The sequence below is a fragment of the Diorhabda carinulata genome, chromosome 9, assembly GCF_026250575.1.
Source record: "Diorhabda carinulata isolate Delta chromosome 9, icDioCari1.1, whole genome shotgun sequence".
In the NCBI taxonomy this organism is placed as follows: domain Eukaryota; kingdom Metazoa; phylum Arthropoda; class Insecta; order Coleoptera; family Chrysomelidae; genus Diorhabda; species Diorhabda carinulata.
The window spans coordinates 22,434,284-22,452,640 of NC_079468.1; the positions used below are offsets into that span (position 1 = coordinate 22,434,284).

Here is an 18,357-nt window from a genome sequence, read left to right on the forward strand (position 1 = left end):
TAAATTAATATCCACGCACTATTCTGTCTTATAACAAGAAAAAGACATTTCCAGACTTTTCAATAAACGAGATATCCAACTCTGCAACAATTTCCACAACGTCCTATCCATAATGAGTAGTGATATCTGACCAAAGCACAAAATTTCCTTCAAGATGCTTTAACACACTCTTTTTTATAAATTTTGGCAGTTATAGAATTACCAGAAGGACAAATATATACTGAAGAACAACCACGAAAAGGTATCGGCAACCAACTTCCTCTTCTTTTTGATATAATATGATAACCAAGTTATCATCTTCAGAGACTGAAGTTTACCTTCAGAAACGCGCGTCAGACAGGGTAATTGTGAATGTTGGTGTAGTGGAGATAATTCTAAATAACTATTTAAGACATCTTTAGAAGGTCCAATAATCGTCGATAGCTGCTAACAAGTTGAAACGATTAAACCAATTATGTGCAGTTCGCTGCCACGGCTGCCTTAAACTCTTAAGTCAATGTTTTAACAGTACAGGAATCTCATATTTATCGCCCTACATACTATATATAACTGCTTCCTTGATAAACAAAGAGAGAATGATTAAAAGAAAGTAAAGTAAAATTATGAAACACCCTCTGTGATTGGAGAATGAATCATTCGCTACATCTGATGAATATATCACATGCGGTAGTATTTGTTTACCAATAATAATCGTAAAAAAGTTTTAATGCTTTCTAGAAACCAAAACTTTGACAGATGACGTTTGAAAGACGTTCCTGTGGGTTTTAGGTGAAACCATAGACTTCACAGTTACTTACAGCTCTTCTTTTAGATGAAAAGAATAACGAATTTTAATAAATAAACAAAGCTACTCTCGTTAATCTAATGTCAGAAGATGAATAAGAAGACATTTGAATGCCGACTCAAATTTTGTGAATTAAGTGCTTGGTCTCACACAAATAGAGTTTAATCTTATCATACAACCAATTTAACGTTTCCAGTTAAAGCCCGTCGTATTTGAACGTTTATATGTGAATTGAACTAGACACTAAAATAAAATTGGCGCGGTCAATAGGGTAGCGAAAAGTCGTTTTAGTGGTAGTAGTAAGATTTGTTTATGATTTGGAAAACGGAAATATGGCGCTCATTACATTTGATGCTATATCTATTTTAGATAGAATACAATGTATCCGCATTTGATGTTCGAATACATCCTTGAACATAATCATATAATTGCACTTACTTTCAATTTATATAATTAAGGAAATATTGGTAATTTCCTCTTCTATATCAACCTACAAATCATGTTTTATGAACTGGTTTCAAAAACATTTTCGTTTTTAATAGAACCAATCAACTTGAGGAGGAAAAGGTAAAAATTAAAAAAGAGGCCCAACAATATCTATTTATTTATATCTGCAAATAAATGAACATTACATATTTGAAAATTATTTAAATATATTGCGAATTAATGCAAATCTTACCCACTGCGCTCTTTTTATCTACTTGATGGTTCCAATTTATACAGTGTGTACCATGAATGACTAACGTATTATTCGAAATTAATTTATAATAGATTGGTAAAGAAAAAAATGCAATTTATACTGCATATCTCCTGGTTCGTTTGTTTTACAAATTTTCTGCGGTTTTCCTTTAATAAAGTCATCAGCCTGGAGTGAAAACCCCGTAAAGACGCACAACGTAGTAGGAGACGTCCACCAACGAGATGGTCCGACGATATTGAGAGAATGCATCTAAATGATAAAAGCAACACAAAAACCACACAGATGGATTCAATTACTGACTGATGATGATGCATAACTGCTTCAATCTATTCTAAATATGATCGTTCCAGCGAGTCATTGTGACCAAACTCAACAAGATCACCGCGAAACTTGATAAGCGAAACACCTCTACTAAAAAACGTCCCAACTCGAATATCTGCAGAGGAGACGAATCCTATATCAGGGCCATACTGAATCAACCAAAACCAACGTTAGAAATTCTCATCAATCGCAACCCGTAAATTTTTTCGAAAAATTGGAATAGGATAAGTGTCTTCAATCAAATTTTCAACCATGAATTGTATCTACATGTTTGATAGGTGCCTGCATCGAAACGAAAGGTGTTTGACGAATGCGTCTTCCCAGTATTGACTCATGACTCAATAACACTAAAATTGACACAACAAAAACTGTAAATAAAATGAGAATACGAGATAAAATCCAAACTAAACTGCGTAGAAAACAAAAGGATGCACGTTTAAAATGAAACTATGCAGTCAGATCGACGAAGGGAATACTAGAATGGCGTCCCAGGAATGAAGCATACAGAAACAGGGAACGGCAGCCGACGGATGATTTAAAAAGGATATCTTCCTACTGGATCGATCAAAGAAGCTCAAGAGTTAAATGGTCTAGTTGAAAGATGATAGAAAGTAAAAATTGGGATGAATTTCTTCAAACAAGCGTTAATAATAGAATATTAAGTATAGTGTGCTTCCAAAGATATTGTAGGAAATTAATCACTTCAATATGCAAGATTTGCAAAAATTTTCGATGACATAATTTCAATAAATGCTTTATGCATAACAGTTTCAAACATTGGCAGCATTTGCTATCGTTGTTAAATATAAATGTCTTCGAATCAAATTTGGTATGTAACATTTTCTTTTGTGCAAATAATTCATCACAAGACTTTTCCATGAATATGTGTATGACAGTAAACAGAAAAGGAAGCCATATACATACATGTGACCTCTTATTCCTAATTTTTTTGGTATTTATGGTCCAAAATAAAAGCTATCAAAACTCAAACTAATAAGTAAAGTCAAGTAGTCAAGACTTTACTTTGTTTTTCACTGATCGTTTTGATCGTCGTTTTCCTCATTCGAATCATCGACATCATCAACCTTATAACCAAATGTTCTTATATTCATGAAATATTCTTCATCCGCCAACAATTCCAAATACCAAGTTCTGTTGTCGAAGCTACCTGCATTTCCACCATATTCAGTAGGAAGAATTTCAGTGGAAATGAAGGCATGTAGAGAAGATAAATCACTACCATGTAAAATAATCTGAAAACGAAAGAAACTTTGTTCTATCAAATCAAATTTAATATTTCTTTTCTCTATAAATACTGAGTGCACTGTTCACGATACAAAAAGAATTACGCTGTACAACACACCAAGTTATTGGAACAGAACAGGACAAATAAAAAGCAATAATAGACGAGAAGATTTGAAAATTCTAAACAAGTGTATACTAAGTGATACAATTCATCCTCTACAACCCAAAATACGTAGACATCCCACAAAGGAGAAATTTCTTGTTCCACTTCCCAAAGTATTGACATTCCTCCTTCGAAGTATCAAAGCCTTTTGCAGGACATCTGTCTTAATAGTTTACTCGCAGTATCAGCCATGTCCATCGACGTAAGTTAGTATTTGACTGAGCAATGACCTATCAGAACATCAACCATGAGTTTAATATCGTTTCTAAACGGTTGCTCCGATTTAGCTGATATGGTTAAGATTACCTTTGATAGTTTTATGCCTGGAGTGCTTATTCCATCTATTAACACAGCCAACTGTTTATCTCTTGGTATCTCATGAGGTTCTGGTCAAAATTTGAAGTTGTATACATTCTCATTGCCTTGTATATCCTGGTGGCTATAATAATGTTACTTAATTTGTAATTTCTAATGCTTTTAAAGTTTGTTCACACTCTCAGCTGGCTCAGACGGGCACTTGATAGTTTCCAGGTCATATAAGGTCCGCTGGGATATCGGAGACAACGTAAATATACTTTCTAGCGAGGTTTCTACCCAAGCACACCTGAACAAATACATTTATTGCTAGTAAATGCCTGGAAAATAGTGAGTGCCATTTTGGTTCAAGATTTGAACCATATGTGTACCAGATTTTTGGCCTTTTGGGCTTGCTAAAAATCTTTATTGACACACAATTAACTTATATACTATGAAATAAAGACTAGGTTGTTCAATAACAACAAAATAACATCAGGTTTTCCCAAACCCTTCCATGTTTCAAACATCCTCACCCTCCCTACCAATATAAAGAATCATTTTCTCATAAAAAAGTCATTTAAACCTATCAGATAATGATGACTTACACGTTTTCTTATTTTTTCTTTTAGAAAAGGCTTGAGTACAGCTACCACAGCGTCAAAATAAAAAGGCTCGTTAATAATATGGAATCCTTTAAATCTCAAAGGAAAAGTCTCTTGGACCAGTTCGACCATTTTTTTAGCATAATAAGGCGTGAAAAATTTTGCGTGCTGTAGACTGAGCCCTGCCATATCTAAAATTACCACAATACCAGCTACTTGAGTTTCTGGTTCTCGTACTATTTGTTCTAATGCTAAAACGTTTGTCCGGAAAACATCCTCGATAGTTACTTTTGTCGAATCAAAATTATCTGAAATTATAGAACAAATTAAATATTCAATTCTAAATAAATCGTAACGCACCGACTCTTATAATATAAACTCTTCTACCTAGTTGGTCTCTTTGCGTAAGCATAGTTTGAGCTTGAAGTTCAAACATCGAACCACATTCTGATGGCAAAGGACACTGGAATAGCTCAGGGCACTTTATTTTCATTAAGAAATACCTCTGAAGCTAAAACAAGTTTGATTTGTTAATGTTTTTTTTCCTTCTTGTATTATTAGCAACCACGGTTGTTTGTGGTAGCCTCCATTGTCTAGACTTCAGCTCCTTATAACAGCTCAGATCGAATATAACATTTAATCATTCTTAATCTCAGTTTTAAGTTCCACGAACCGTATTTTGTAATGACTGTGATGCTATTTACATAGGACAAACATATCAATATTTGGAAAATGGATTAAAAAGTCACCAATACAATAAATGAAATAAAAGTGCATTAACAATACAAAAATTCTAGGAACGAGAAAGCTGTCAATGATAAAAAATTCCCAAACAATTTAATTAAATATTTATATTTTATAAATTTCAATGTAACTATGAACAATTCAATTGAATGTTGCTACTTATTGTTAAGATGTAATAACTTGAAATGGAAAATCATTTAGAGTGGTTGAAAATAATTTTCGATTCTATTGATTAATATAATTATAAAAAATAGCAATTTCGAATTATATTTTGATATTTAAATAACCACTGTGACATAATGGAAAATCAAAATTTCCTCTTACCATATGGAAAGCTTTAGTACTATCAAATTTTCTTGCTCTAAGGAATCTCACCAAGAACTCATCTGTGTTCGGTACTGCTAAATTGGAATCATCTGAAAACAACTTTTTCTCATTTAGGGTAGAGTCTGGGGATTTGATATCTAGGGAGACTTGATCCCAAATCAGCAGAACCAGCAGGACTATGACTCCATTTGAAACTAACATTTGGGGATGTTACAGGTGAATAGCATTTTGAATATTTGTATTTCTAGAAGATTCATTACGGTAACTTTTATCCTAACAATTTTTCGGAAATAAAACGGCGATTACGTTTTTTTTTTATCACTTATTTGAAAATATTTTGTTATTTACATGTCTCTAGAGACTAGATTTGGTAAATATGATGGGTGAATGAACCAATTCCATATGTAATTCGTGAATTTTTCTTTTTATTCACATGCAATTTCTCCCTTCACCTTATCAATTTCACTTGTTTTAGGATTGTAGTGGTGGATCTAAGTTGCATCTATAGTTAAAAATCGCAAAAATTTTTTATTTTGTTTAAATCGTGTCAATAAGAACTGAAAAATGTTCTTTCGAATGCTTTGTTGGTCCAAAAAGAACAAACGCGGCAACCAACGCACGGATAGCTTGCGCATGCATAACTTTAGCTTCTTTTAACTCTCTAATCTTAATCCGACGGTCATCCTTTACCATTTGGTGAATTTTTTTCATGATTCCGCTGGTTTTCGCAGTTTTTGGCCGATCCGAAGCTATACGTTCACGTTAAACTCCCAAATTTTCACGGTCGTAAAAGATAATGCAGAATTTCCGTACCCAGAGATTAAATCCTCTTGCGTAAGCTTATTGCCTTTCAGAAATGAATCTTTTTTTGTCCAATTCCACTCATACGATTGTTAAATAAGAACTGAGCGTCCAAAATGGGCGACATATTCAGGCGTAAATATATTGTCCAGCTTACATTGAGTGGTGATATTTTTAGATTAAAGACCTAAAGTTTTCAGACAAATCTCGTAGAAAAAGAGTGCAAGGGAATGTACGAAGTCATAGCTAAAACAATGATTGATACTAAAAATAAAACGGAAATATTTTGGAAAGATGGTTTTTTTGAAATTAAAATTAAAAACTTTGTATTTAGCACCGAATTTAGCACCGAAAAATAAATATACTTCGTAATTGACGAGATAAATTCGGTAAATTTTTTTTCAAAGCTAAACTTTTCCGATGCACGATCACGAGGCATGTAGGTTTGGTCATTCTAAGTGATATTTCATCTGTCACGCTTTCCAGAACTATCTGGAGAGGTGGGAGATTTAGAATCACTCCTAGTGCAACTTTTGGACATTATTTCATGGCTCTGGTTGCATGGGTGCAAGCAGTATCTTCGACAGATTGTTCCTCTTGGTATTTAGACTAGTTCTAGTACCCCAAACAGCTGACATACCCATCTAGTTTGATGGGCTTGAGATTGAGTATTTTCTTTCTAGTGAAGAGTGTATTCTGAAAGCATCCTTTTGCATCTTAAGCTCCACATAATTGGGAAAGTGACTACCCTTGTGGACATGGGGTCATGTGTTTTATTATCTTTCAACAATAAATATCAAAGACAACACGGAAGTAAGAGAAGTCGTGGAAACAAGTCCCCCTAGCTGAGGTTTGTACTTCTGTTGAATGAAATATATTTTTTTTCTAAATTAATAAATAAAACTTTCCAAATTCGTGTTACTTTCAACTCCCAAACGTGGAAGTTTAATATTATTATTTTTAAGTTTAAAGCAATGTTTAAGCAATGCAATAATATTTAGTTTCACTCTTTATTAGTTAAATATATCAATTTCATTATTTTCTTGAATTTTGTATCTTGTTATTTAATATTATGAGAATGAGATACAAAAATATCTTATTTAGTTCAATCTAATAAACCTCGCGACTCATTTTATTGCTTTCAATTTTCCTGTTTTTACTTACTTCCTACCATTCGTCTAAGGGCAGCTAATTCTCTTCGAAAAACTTCTGGATTTTCATTTAATTCCTTTTCTGCCCTTTGCTGCCATTCCCCTTTCAATGACTCTATTTCTGAATATTTCTTATTGTAGTTTTCCAAAGACATACCTCAAGAGATAAAATGTTACAAAAAGAAAGTGCTAAAAAATAGAAACAGTTGGGAATTTAGCAAATATGGAAAAGAAAAACTAAAGAAGAAACTCGTTACCTTAGATGGTACAGTACGAATGAAAGTTGGGACATATCCGTACCTATAGGTACATGGAGAAGGGAGGAAAAATAATTACGGGGCAATTCTAATAACATAACATTGTTAAGCTTTTTACTAAAATCAACAAAGGGTACGAAGACAGATCAGATAGACAGTGATTGTAATATTCATATTAACGCAGATTTTATAATGTTTCAATTTTTATGTCAGTTCAATTTTTGTCAAAAAACTTTCAACTTTTGATACTATCTATCTGTGTTCCATCGTCTAAAGGACTTTAGTGACTTTTTCGTATTTTTTTCGTTTTAAAAATACGCCGATTTCCGCGATAGTGTTTTGGCTGTATAATCATTAATGTCATGGAAGAATTAACGCAAAAAAAGAATAAGAATCAGAAATTTTTGATGATCATGTTTTAAATCTGAAATTTCCACCGAAAATTGAACGCAACGTTGGGAAACTGTGATCTAATGGCCGATTCATAAACTTGACTTTTCGTTTGATGTTACAAAATTAAAAACAACATCAACAAAAAGCAGTACACAGTGTGAATGTTGTCTGTTTTTTTTAGGTTAGATAATAATTCATTTGCGAATACCTCGAGATGTAGAGGTTATCTATAAAAAAATTGATGTATTCGTTATCAAATTTAATGACGCGGTTGAAAACTTTCGAATTTTTAGTCACCTTGTATTCTGGAACCGAGGAATACCAAAAATTGTTATAAAAAAAAGTCGTAACAATGTATATAAATTATTAAATGGAAACTGTCACGTGTTGTTGATTTAACTTTTTATATGAACACTCGTTGGCATGCCGATTTTCGAAAAAATGTTTGTGGATACTCACCAACTGAACAAAAAAATCAACAAATGATGAATTCAAACAAAAATTTGATTACAGAATTTTCACCGGAATAAACAACACGAAATTGAAGGTTAAAAGAAAATGATATCGACTGGTTGTCTTGGGCTTGCGCCCTTTGAGGAAATAAATTAAATATTAGAGCAAATATTTGATTACACGTTAATTTTCAAAGGAAAACGGTTATTTCAAATGAAGGATAAATATTTGTTCTAGGCATAAAACAATCCTTTAATTGCCGTAAAAAATTTTTGGTTAATTCTTTCACAGTACTTTACAAAGAAAAACAAAAGGTTTTGAAATTCCAATTAATAATAAAAGCATAAAATGTCGCAATGAAAGCGGATCATGAAAAAGAGTTATAGAGTTAAATTTTCCCACACTCAAACTAAGGCATTACTTTAGATACCAAACTTAGATGTGAAGTTCATGTTAAAAAGAATAGAAAAAAGCCCAGTGTTGGATTTACCAGCAGGCTGACTAAGCTGTAGTCTTGGGAGGCAAATTTCAACGGGCTGCAAGTTCTGTTCAAAAATTGAATGAGTTGTTAGCATCTCGGTTCTAATAAGAAAAAACAAGAAGTGATTTGGGAAAAGAATCAGTTCAGGAATGCACACACAATCAAAGCTATTTTTCATCTGAAAGAATTTTGATAAAATCAAGTTCTAGATCTTTAAAAAAATTTGTCTTTGTTCCTGTGAGAACATATTTTAGAAAACATTTGTGCACACAGTCCAATGAAATCGAAACGTGGCCAAAAGTTTTTATTGTTAAAAACTAATTCAGTGTTTTTTTAATAAACATGTTAAACTATCGTCTAAATTTCAAGTTAGGTTATTCTTCTTTCTCGTGTAACTTGGCCTTTATCTATACGATTACGATATTATTGAACATTCTGGTACCAATTGACGAACGTACAACAATATTTGAAAGAGACACCGTTCTACAGAAAGAGAAGAAATTGACAGACGAAATTTTAGACAGATGTCAAAATTTCAAGTTAGATTATTCTTCTTTCTCGAGTAAATTGGCCTTTATCTATACGATTACATTATTATCAAACATTCTGGAGTGTCGTAGACTGTTCTGGTCATAATTGAATAACGTACGAGAATATTTGGGAGAAAAACTGTTCGGCTACAAAAAGAAAAGAAATTGACAAACGTAATTTTAGACAGATGTCAAAATTTCAAGTTAGGTTATTCTTCTTTCTCGAGTAACTTGACCTTTATCTATACGATTACGATATTATTGAACATTCTGGAGTGTCAATAGACTATTCTGGTACCAATTGACGAACGTACAACAATATTTGAAAGAGAAACCGTTCGGCTACAGAAAGAGAAGAAATTGACAGAGGAAATTTTAGACAGATGTCAAAATTTCAAGTTAGATTATTCTTCTTTCTCGAGTAACTTGGCCTTTACTTATACGATTACGTTATTATCAAACATTCTGGAGTGTCGTATACTGATCTGGTCACAATTGAATAACGTACGAGATTATTTGGGAGAAAAACTGTTCGGCTACAAAAAGAGAAGAAATTGTCAAACGTGATTTTAGAAAAACGTCAAAATTTGAAGTAGAAAGTTTTGTTTTGCTCATAAATAATATAAAAGTTTGTGTCACTTGTTAACAATGTCAACGTTATTCTAACGAGGGTTCTAGATTGTTCTGACTGTGTTTTAAAAATAAACCATAGAGAAAAGGATCGGCTGTAAAAGGAGGGATTAGAAAAATTTCAAACATAAAAATAAATAAAAATAATCAATTTAATTAAATTACACACATAATAAAATAGCAGAACAAGTCAATAAATTAAAAATCAACAAATCCATCTATTGCGTTGTTGTTCCATTTTCACTTTTTTTCATCTTTTTTTGATTTCGTATATTCCTGCTTTATGGACGACAATTCTGAATCTGAAAATCCAACGTTCGATTTACTAGAACTCATAAATTTACTGCTACCGAGCGGAGTTGAAGTCCTCTGTCTACTTTTATCCCGAGTAGAATTCGTATTTTTCTGTATTCCCGATAACTCGGAACTTTCTCCTAGGAAACTACCAATGGACTCCTCGCTGAGCATTGTACTCGACGAAATTTTTAAAATTTGCTTCTTCAAAAATTCCCTCAAACTTATTTCACTACCACTGATATCGATAGGAGATGTCTTCGGTTTCTTTCTACTTAAATCCAAAGAACTCGAGCTGGAAGTTAGAGCTAAAGCCTCTTGAGTTTTATGTAAAGTTGGAATCGCCCACTCCATACCGATGCTTCTCAACATATTCTCGATGCTCTCCATATCGTCGCTCGACGATGACGATAACATTTTTTGACTACCATCCGGACAAGTTTTGTCATTACAAGATTCTTTGTATTTACTACAATTTGGAAGATCTTCTGATTTATTAGCATTAGTACCGATACTTTCTTTTGTTACATCTCCTGAAGACTTTTTAGATAGGCTCTCGTTAGACTTTGACGTCGAAGAAACCACTTCTTGGATTGGTAAAAGATGTTGGTTGGCATTGAAGTTAAAAGAATCTCTTGAAGTTTCCGGACTCGGTAATTTCGTGGAAATTTGACTATCGGCTTCGACTATCGTGGATAATTCATGAGGCACTAAAGTCACGTTTCCATTAATTTTTTTAATGGACGTCAAACCTTTCGACAATGGAGGACGTTTGTGATTCGAACTCGTATTGTTTTCCTGCGGTTCGAATTTAGGTAATCTGGGAATGTCTGATAAGAACGGTTCAAATTGTTGATTCTGATTATTTGGTCGTTCTTGGAGTCGATGAATTCTATCGAGGAATTCTTGATTTGTGTTATTTGATGAAGATACGTCTTCGCTATCCAATGGTGCTGAAACAAACATTAAGAAAAATTTTAACAGAATACGTTATATAAAATAACCGGAAAATATATATTCAGTTTCAAATTTTTCACACCACGGTGTTATCCCCTTCAAAATACTCGTCTGCCCCACTGGTGCTTCCATTGTTTGTACTCGTTTGTAGAAATGGCTGCTCCTTCCTCATTTTTTCCTTCCCTTCTTCAATATTTCAGAATTGTTGTCTGTCTATGCCTCTTTTCATGCGTGGAAATAAGAAAAAGTCCCACAGAACCAGGTCAGGCGAGTAAAGTGCTTGGGGCAACATAACCACGCCATTTTAAAACTATAAACAGTTGAGCAAAAATGGCTGTATAGGCATAGACATGATGAAAGCACCTTTGTCCTTTGTCTACCACAAATCTGGTCTTTTTTAATTAAGCTTTGGACAATCTTCATTAAAATAGCAAATAAAAGGCTTTCTTCAACATTTTAATCGAAGCGGATTCGAACGAGGTTTGTCATCAATTGACATATCTCCATTTTTAAGCCGTGCAATAATGTGAGTGTTAAAACAGTACCAGTGGAGCATTTTTATCGATTAGAAAACGAAATTTCAATGCCCGTTGGCATCATAAAAACCGAAACAAGAGCCTCAATGCTATTCAGGTTATTATTGGATCCCTGTAGTATATTCCTAAATATATTAAAGTAACTGGCTATTTCACAAGTTTAGAAAGAAGTTAAGGAGTTGAACTTGGCACTTTGGCACCTAAACGAGTGTTCCAGAAGGTGTTGTTCTGGAAGGTACGTTGTGTTGTTATTAGAAGAGCCTAGTAGATACAAAAGCAATACGAATTGGTGATCTTCCATCAAGAAAAGTGGTGATGAATACACTTTGAATGAATTGTTCAAACATTTTGTTGGTCCTTCGAGCCGGATCACCTATATCCATATTTGGCTAATATAAATAATATGAACATAAACAAGTATTATAATAACTTACCGTTGATTGAAGTATCATCATTGGGCGCTTCAGATGCAATTATCCGCGCACTCTTAGTTGATTCCTTCAATTTTTTCACTTCTCCATCGAATTCGTGATTGATTTCCATCAACTTCTTGTAAATTTCTTCTTCGTCTAAACTGGAACTCGATCGTTTGCTACTTTCCTTAGATTCGATTTTATTATCAGGCAAATCCATATACGTAGTGGATAAATCTTTATCTGGACTTTTTGAAATATTCGTAGACAACATTTTGATTTTATCTTCTCTTAATTTTCGTATCATCCCGGCTAAAGCTTCGATTCTTTTGCTACAATTGTCCGTAATTTCGGTATATTGCGCTAATATGTTCTCCCTCGATTTCGTACTACATCCGGAATAGTCTTTTTCCGGTACTGTATCCGAACAACTGCAGCTCGTATTTAATGGTACTTGAACGTACTGCGACGGGTTCCGGTTGTTGCTGTCGATTTCTATGACACTTTGACTGGGAGTTTCCACGGTACTTGATGACACGCTCAAATTTTCCACGCTCACTCTGGTCATGCTCAAAAGTTTTTTAACGTAAGTTGGTATTTTCGGATCGCCGGACGTTTCTTGGTATTCCGAATAAATCGAAGACAATTCTTTTTGTTGCGGTTTTTTGAAATAATCCTGACGGGATTTTTTTTTAAAATCCGGTGGACTTAGATAGGAAGTACTCGTGGTCGACGTTGAATTTTTACTGAATTGTTCTTTCCATGTGGTATCGACTGAAATCGATTGAGTTTTGACAGATTTTTTGTTTGGTATCTGTACACGAACGTTTTTAAGTTCGACTGGTTTGAGAGGTTCATCTGTGGATTTAACAACTACGTCTGGTTCTTCATCGTCCTTCAGTTTGATGAAAATGTGGCACATATTATCTTTTGGTGCTTCATTTTCTTTATAGCAATCACAAGGTACGTGGATTTTTTTGCAAAATACCGGGGATGTTTGAGTTGTTTGAACGGGAACTGATGGTTTTTCAAAAGGAGATCCAGTAGTGCTTACTTGAACTGATGTATCTTGTGTTGGAGATAATTTGGGAGTAGTTTGAGTACTAGTGTTTTGTAATATTATAATTTTTTGTTTAATCTTCGCTCTTTTTCTCGGTGATTTACCAACAACTGAAAAAATTATGAAATATGAACAATTTGGAAAAGTTTTAATCATAATAATTCAAAGTACTGACGAAAAACTACGAGGTTTGAGTAAAGGAACGATACTAAAGCCGTTGGGATCCACAAATGATGGAGACAACTGCTAGAGCTAATGAGGGAATCTCCTGAGCAAAGATACTTTAGAAAATCCGATTTTTATTTATTTTGTTAATAAATTTGGAATAAGGGAAAATTTAAACTTAAAAAATGAAAAGATGCCACTTAATTCTACATAAAATCGAAATTAATTAATAGATTTTTGAAAAACGAAAATTTTCTCAATGTCTAAAACACGTCCGTATCTGACCGGTTTAGAATTATAAAAAACACGCTCTAATTTGGCGTTTTCTTATCGCAGAATCCATTTATAGAACTCCCAGATGTCGGAAATTGGTATTTCCGGTTCTACCAATATTAGGATTCGTTGATTTCCGGCTTTTTAAACTAGGATCATTAATTAAACGAAAGGTCTTTTCGGAGGGCCTATTTTAGGAGATTAAGGATATCCATGTATTGGTGCAAAAGTTTAAGCTTTCCCACTAGCCCCTACAAATTAATTTACAATAGAAAATTTGCAATAACTCGAAAATAAGCTCTTTGATTGGATTTACAAAAACACGTGAGAATAGAGAAGAAAACAACCTTCAAATTATATTATAAACAATTTTTTAACAGTCTTCTAGTTTAAGAGTTATTAGGAAAGAAAAACATTTTCAAATATTTTGATCATCTGTATCTCAGAAACAATCTATTGCAATTTTTAGAATAAATTTAAACTGCTGAAATGTACCACTCCATCACTAGTTTAGTTATGGTACCACAAAATGCATTGAAATATTCTTATCGTTTTAGGTAAGTTTTCTCCCGTACTATTTTCTTCTGTTTAGTAAAGGAATTAGTAGGAGTAAGTGGGAAATTTGATTCAATAAAATATTAACACTTTTTGTGAGGATGTGTACATTCCTACAAACTTAGTATCATTTGAACCGAAAATTAATGCTGAATCAAATATTGTATCAGAAGAAAGACAAACGAAAACTTCATTTTTCTATTGGAAATGTATAATGATGTTACCACATAATGCATCAAAATCTTTTGATCGTTTTAAGTAAATTTGCTCCCGTACTATTTTCCTCTGTTTAGTAAAGGAATTAGTAGGAGTAAGTGGGAAATTTGATTCAATAACACTTTTTGTGAGGATTCCTACAAACTTAGTATCATTTGAAGAGGAAATTAATGCTGAATCAAATATTGTATCATTCCAATTGTTTGTAACAAACAAAAGGAGAAGTTGTGTGCATTATTGTTATTTTGTTTTAGTTCTTAAATGTGGTACTATATTTTTCAACAATTTATTTGAAAGGGCATATAAATTTAGAAAAAAATGTCACAAACCGTGAACGTAGAGTTAATTTATGCATTTCATACCTTTTTAGGTATTTAGGTAATGAAAAAAAATTTTTTTGTTAACTTTTTGGTTAATATCTCATGTAATTAAGTTCCTATCATAACTGTAGTATATGCTATCGATTTAATCAAACTCAGGATTATTATATCGATAAAAAATTAGAATTACAAATGCCAAAAAATACAGAAGTAGAAAAAGAAGCATACACTTTATCAGACTTAAAAACAATGAATGTGAGAGAATCATACCGAGCTGTAATGTCAATGTTACAAACCAAACACCCAGTACAATACATACCTTCTTTATTTCCACTGTTATACTGCTCCGAAGAAGAACCATCAATACTACTATCGGTTTCATTTTCCTTTCTACATCGTTTCCTCGGGGTTTTCTTTTTATGTTTCGATTTAGTACGATCTTCCACCTCGTCGGTATCAAATGATCTTAAATCATTTATAATTTCATCTACATTGTCGTCTTTGGGTAATGCAGAAATTTCCTTAAGCAATTCTTCTTTTTGTAATTTCAATTTTTTTAATAATTCTTTCAATTTCGTTCGTCTGTTTTCCGGATTTTGTCTAGTGAAACTTTTGAGAATATCTCGCACTTCTTTTGGTGTAAACATTTGCGATACTGGGTAATCGACGTCCCAATTTGCATGATTAGTATCAGTATCAGGAGTCTCGGCTTGATTAATCTTAGGAAGTGTTACAAAAGCTGGTTTGAGGTTAGGAAATGCTTTATTGTAAGCGTTTTCTAATTTATTTTGTTTTAATCGCTCTTTTTCTTTCAACCGTTCCTCTGTCATATGATATTCCGGTTTGTCATTAAAAATTTCCAGTACTCTCTCCTTTTTCTGAAGGAGAGGTAATCGCCTCATCATTTCCTCATAATCTTTTTTCAATTTCTCTTTTTCCAAAGCTTGTTTTCCTCTAATTTGTGCATCTTTTTGCCTTTTTCTTTGTACCTCTTTCCAATCTTCTTGCATATCTGGATCTGGAATTACTTCTAAACTTTCTATTGGTATTTTTTCAACATAAGATGAAGAAGGTATACTTTTTTCATAACCAAATCTGTTTGGATGATCATACATTTGAACAGGATGGTGTCTACCACTACCGGTTTTTATTAGTTCTTCAAAACTTCTAGTTTTTGTTGATAAATTCTCTGGATTTGTTACACTTTTCGAAGTAATTTTAGAAGGAAATTTGTTTGATTTAACCTTACTTCCGGATGACTTAGTTGGTACAGAAGAAGGAGGCGCAGTTGATGATGTTTTCACTTTAATAAATGGTTTAGGAGGAATTTCCTCATCTTTAGTAAATTGATCAGATTTACTGTGAATATTACTATCTTCTATTTCATCTAAATATTCAGATTTCTTCTCTGTACCACCGAATTTTTCAAAATCTTTGTACCTATTTGTCCTTTCTTCTGCATCAACATCTTTCAATTGCACCTCTTTCATTGAACAACCACACGTGCAGTTTATACAACAAGTTCTTGACTGTATATAGTCCCTAATGGCAATGCTACTTTGTTCTTTGGGCATTGCTGATTTCTGTTGATGGGAAAACAGTTCCCTACGTTTTATCCTATCAGAGATTCTAGTATCACAAGGAGTACATTTGAAGGCATGTGGTTCATCAACTGAAAGTGCTTGTTGTTCAGTTATTGAAGAAATATGTTGCTGAGAAGCTGAATCAATAAGAGGTACTGTTTGTGTATAACGTGACGGTAAATTTACTTTAGGTTTTGTTTTTTCTGAAAAATTCTGAGTAGATATCATCGGTGGGTTTGTAGGAACTTCCAAAGTTTCTATATTCATAGAATCGGATTTTGTACCTAAAAAATTGATTAATAATTGATATATGCCAGCAAACAAAAGGATATAAACTTGGATAGGCTTCTAAAATAGAGGAAAATAGAGTCTTAAAAATAAGTGCGATAGCTCATCCAATCCTGAATGGTATCTACAAAAATGTATATCCCTTTGAGCAGGGAAAAAAATTTTTCCTCTATTATTTATTTATACTTTTAATTTAACCCCATTCATTTAAATTGATGTAGAAACTCTATTTGAGATATAGACCCGACAATGGTAACATTATACAGCATTTTCAATGTCCTTCATTATGGATTTCATTACATTCTTTTCTGTCCAAACCCGCTATAATGAATAATGGAGCCACCTGGTACACAGACGGCTATCTCATGGCCTATGTACTCAACGGTTCCTTGGCCGTCCACAATTAACTATGAACTATGAACATTCTTTTCTATGTTTATTTTGCTTCCATTTTCTAGTCCCGAATTCCTCTATCTTAGTCTTTTAGGTCTCTCTCTTAGGAAATAGAAAATGAAGATCTTTGGAAGCTACAGTCATCCCAAATTTTGGAATTTTTAAAAGAAGTGGAATAAACAGATCAGCTGTAAACACTTGAAAACTCATTTTTAGTTTAATTTGATTTCGAGATAAAAGTAAAATTTGAGAGTAAAATTGACCCACTAATCTTAACTTGAATTGAATTGTAAAAAGGAGGTTGACTACTATATATGGAGGTTTTTCTATATTTCATAAATCTAATTTATTTATCATATATTTATAAAAATTTACCTTCAATTTTGTTATCTGAAGGACCGGAATCTTCTAGATCGCATGTGCAACTAGTCGATTCCTCATCACCTTCTATAATATCTGATAATGAGTTAGAACTTCCTTGGAAATCAGAATCAGAGTCTGGTATACTGATTCTCAGTTCATCATTCCCTTCCCTATGTTTCTTTTTCTTCACACGAGGTTCACTGTGCGCCGGTTGTGTGAAACCTGTCAACATTGCGGCTCTTGTATCTTCTATTTCACGAACAATTTTTTTACGATCCTTAATAGCGTTCTTGTCACTTTCTGTTTTTTTCATTTGGGAATGTAGTTTACATGCAGCTTTGTGACCCCTTTTAGCTGAAAGTTCTTGATTTAGAATCATCTGTTCTTGTCTTAAAGTTTCTTCATCTTCCGAAATTTTGGCTTCTTTATGACCTGTTCCCAATTCTTTTAGGGCTTGTTTGTACTGTGTTTGAAGCTCTAATAACTTCCTATTCTGCCAGTTTTTCAGTTTCTGTTTACCTTAAAAAATAATATAAAAACCTTTGAATCATAGGACGACTACATTCAATAAGATAATTTATTTACCTTCTTCTTCTATTTGTTTCATTTGTATTATTTTTTCTCGTTTAACTTTATTTCTTACATCCTCAGCTATATGCTTCGATTGTTGTCTTACTTGTTCTAATCGCATAAGACGACGTTTTTCAAATTCTTTTTTGCTGTGATCTAAATCTGCTGTTACCATTTTGCCTCTTTTTATACTAATAGGATTTCCAGAAACGTGAACATTTATCGACATAATAGAAAATAGAAACTATTTCCAAAATTTAACATCCAACATTATAACAGCGATCTCTATTTTCATATAAAAACTAAATTTTAAATCGATACTATATAAACATGCCAAGTTTTAAAAATTATTTTCACAATATACGTTATATACGTCAATGTCAAATATCAAACGTCAATGTCACTATTTATGAATGAATTATTTATGGTTGTGTCTATTCATACGAAATTACGGTCAATTATTTTAATAAATGAATAATTTTTTATTCCTAT

At 32.9% G+C, this 18,357-nt stretch overlaps 2 protein-coding genes across 3 annotated transcripts; both read right to left on the minus strand.

Annotated features, from left to right (window-relative positions):
• Window positions 1–1,371: 1,371 nt before the first annotated feature.
• LOC130897772 (alpha-tocopherol transfer protein-like) lies at window positions 1,372–8,368 on the minus strand. Of its 2 annotated transcripts, none has more exons than XM_057806666.1 (6): window positions 8,245–8,368; window positions 7,149–7,324; window positions 5,181–5,272; window positions 4,473–4,623; window positions 4,116–4,420; window positions 1,372–3,058 (listed from the first exon to the last, which is right to left on the minus strand). In XM_057806666.1, the coding sequence occupies exons 2-6, from the start codon at window positions 7,288–7,290 to the stop codon at window positions 2,837–2,839; spliced, it is 912 nt and encodes a 303-aa protein (XP_057662649.1). In that variant the 5' UTR covers window positions 7,291–7,324; window positions 8,245–8,368; the 3' UTR covers window positions 1,372–2,836. The 2 variants fall into 2 exon arrangements, with proteins under 2 accessions (XP_057662649.1, XP_057662650.1); XM_057806667.1 differs by having other exon boundaries at window positions 7,149–7,292; window positions 8,245–8,355.
• Window positions 8,369–10,013: 1,645 nt separating this feature from the next.
• On the minus strand, window positions 10,014–18,261 carry LOC130898026 (uncharacterized). Its single transcript, XM_057807060.1, has 5 exons — window positions 17,881–18,261; window positions 17,308–17,814; window positions 14,988–16,535; window positions 12,101–13,249; window positions 10,014–11,126 (listed from the first exon to the last, which is right to left on the minus strand). Exons 1-5 carry the CDS (start codon window positions 18,092–18,094, stop codon window positions 10,120–10,122), a joined length of 4,425 nt encoding a protein of 1,474 aa, XP_057663043.1. The 5' UTR covers window positions 18,095–18,261; the 3' UTR covers window positions 10,014–10,119.
• Between the last annotated feature and the right edge of the window lie 96 nt (window positions 18,262–18,357).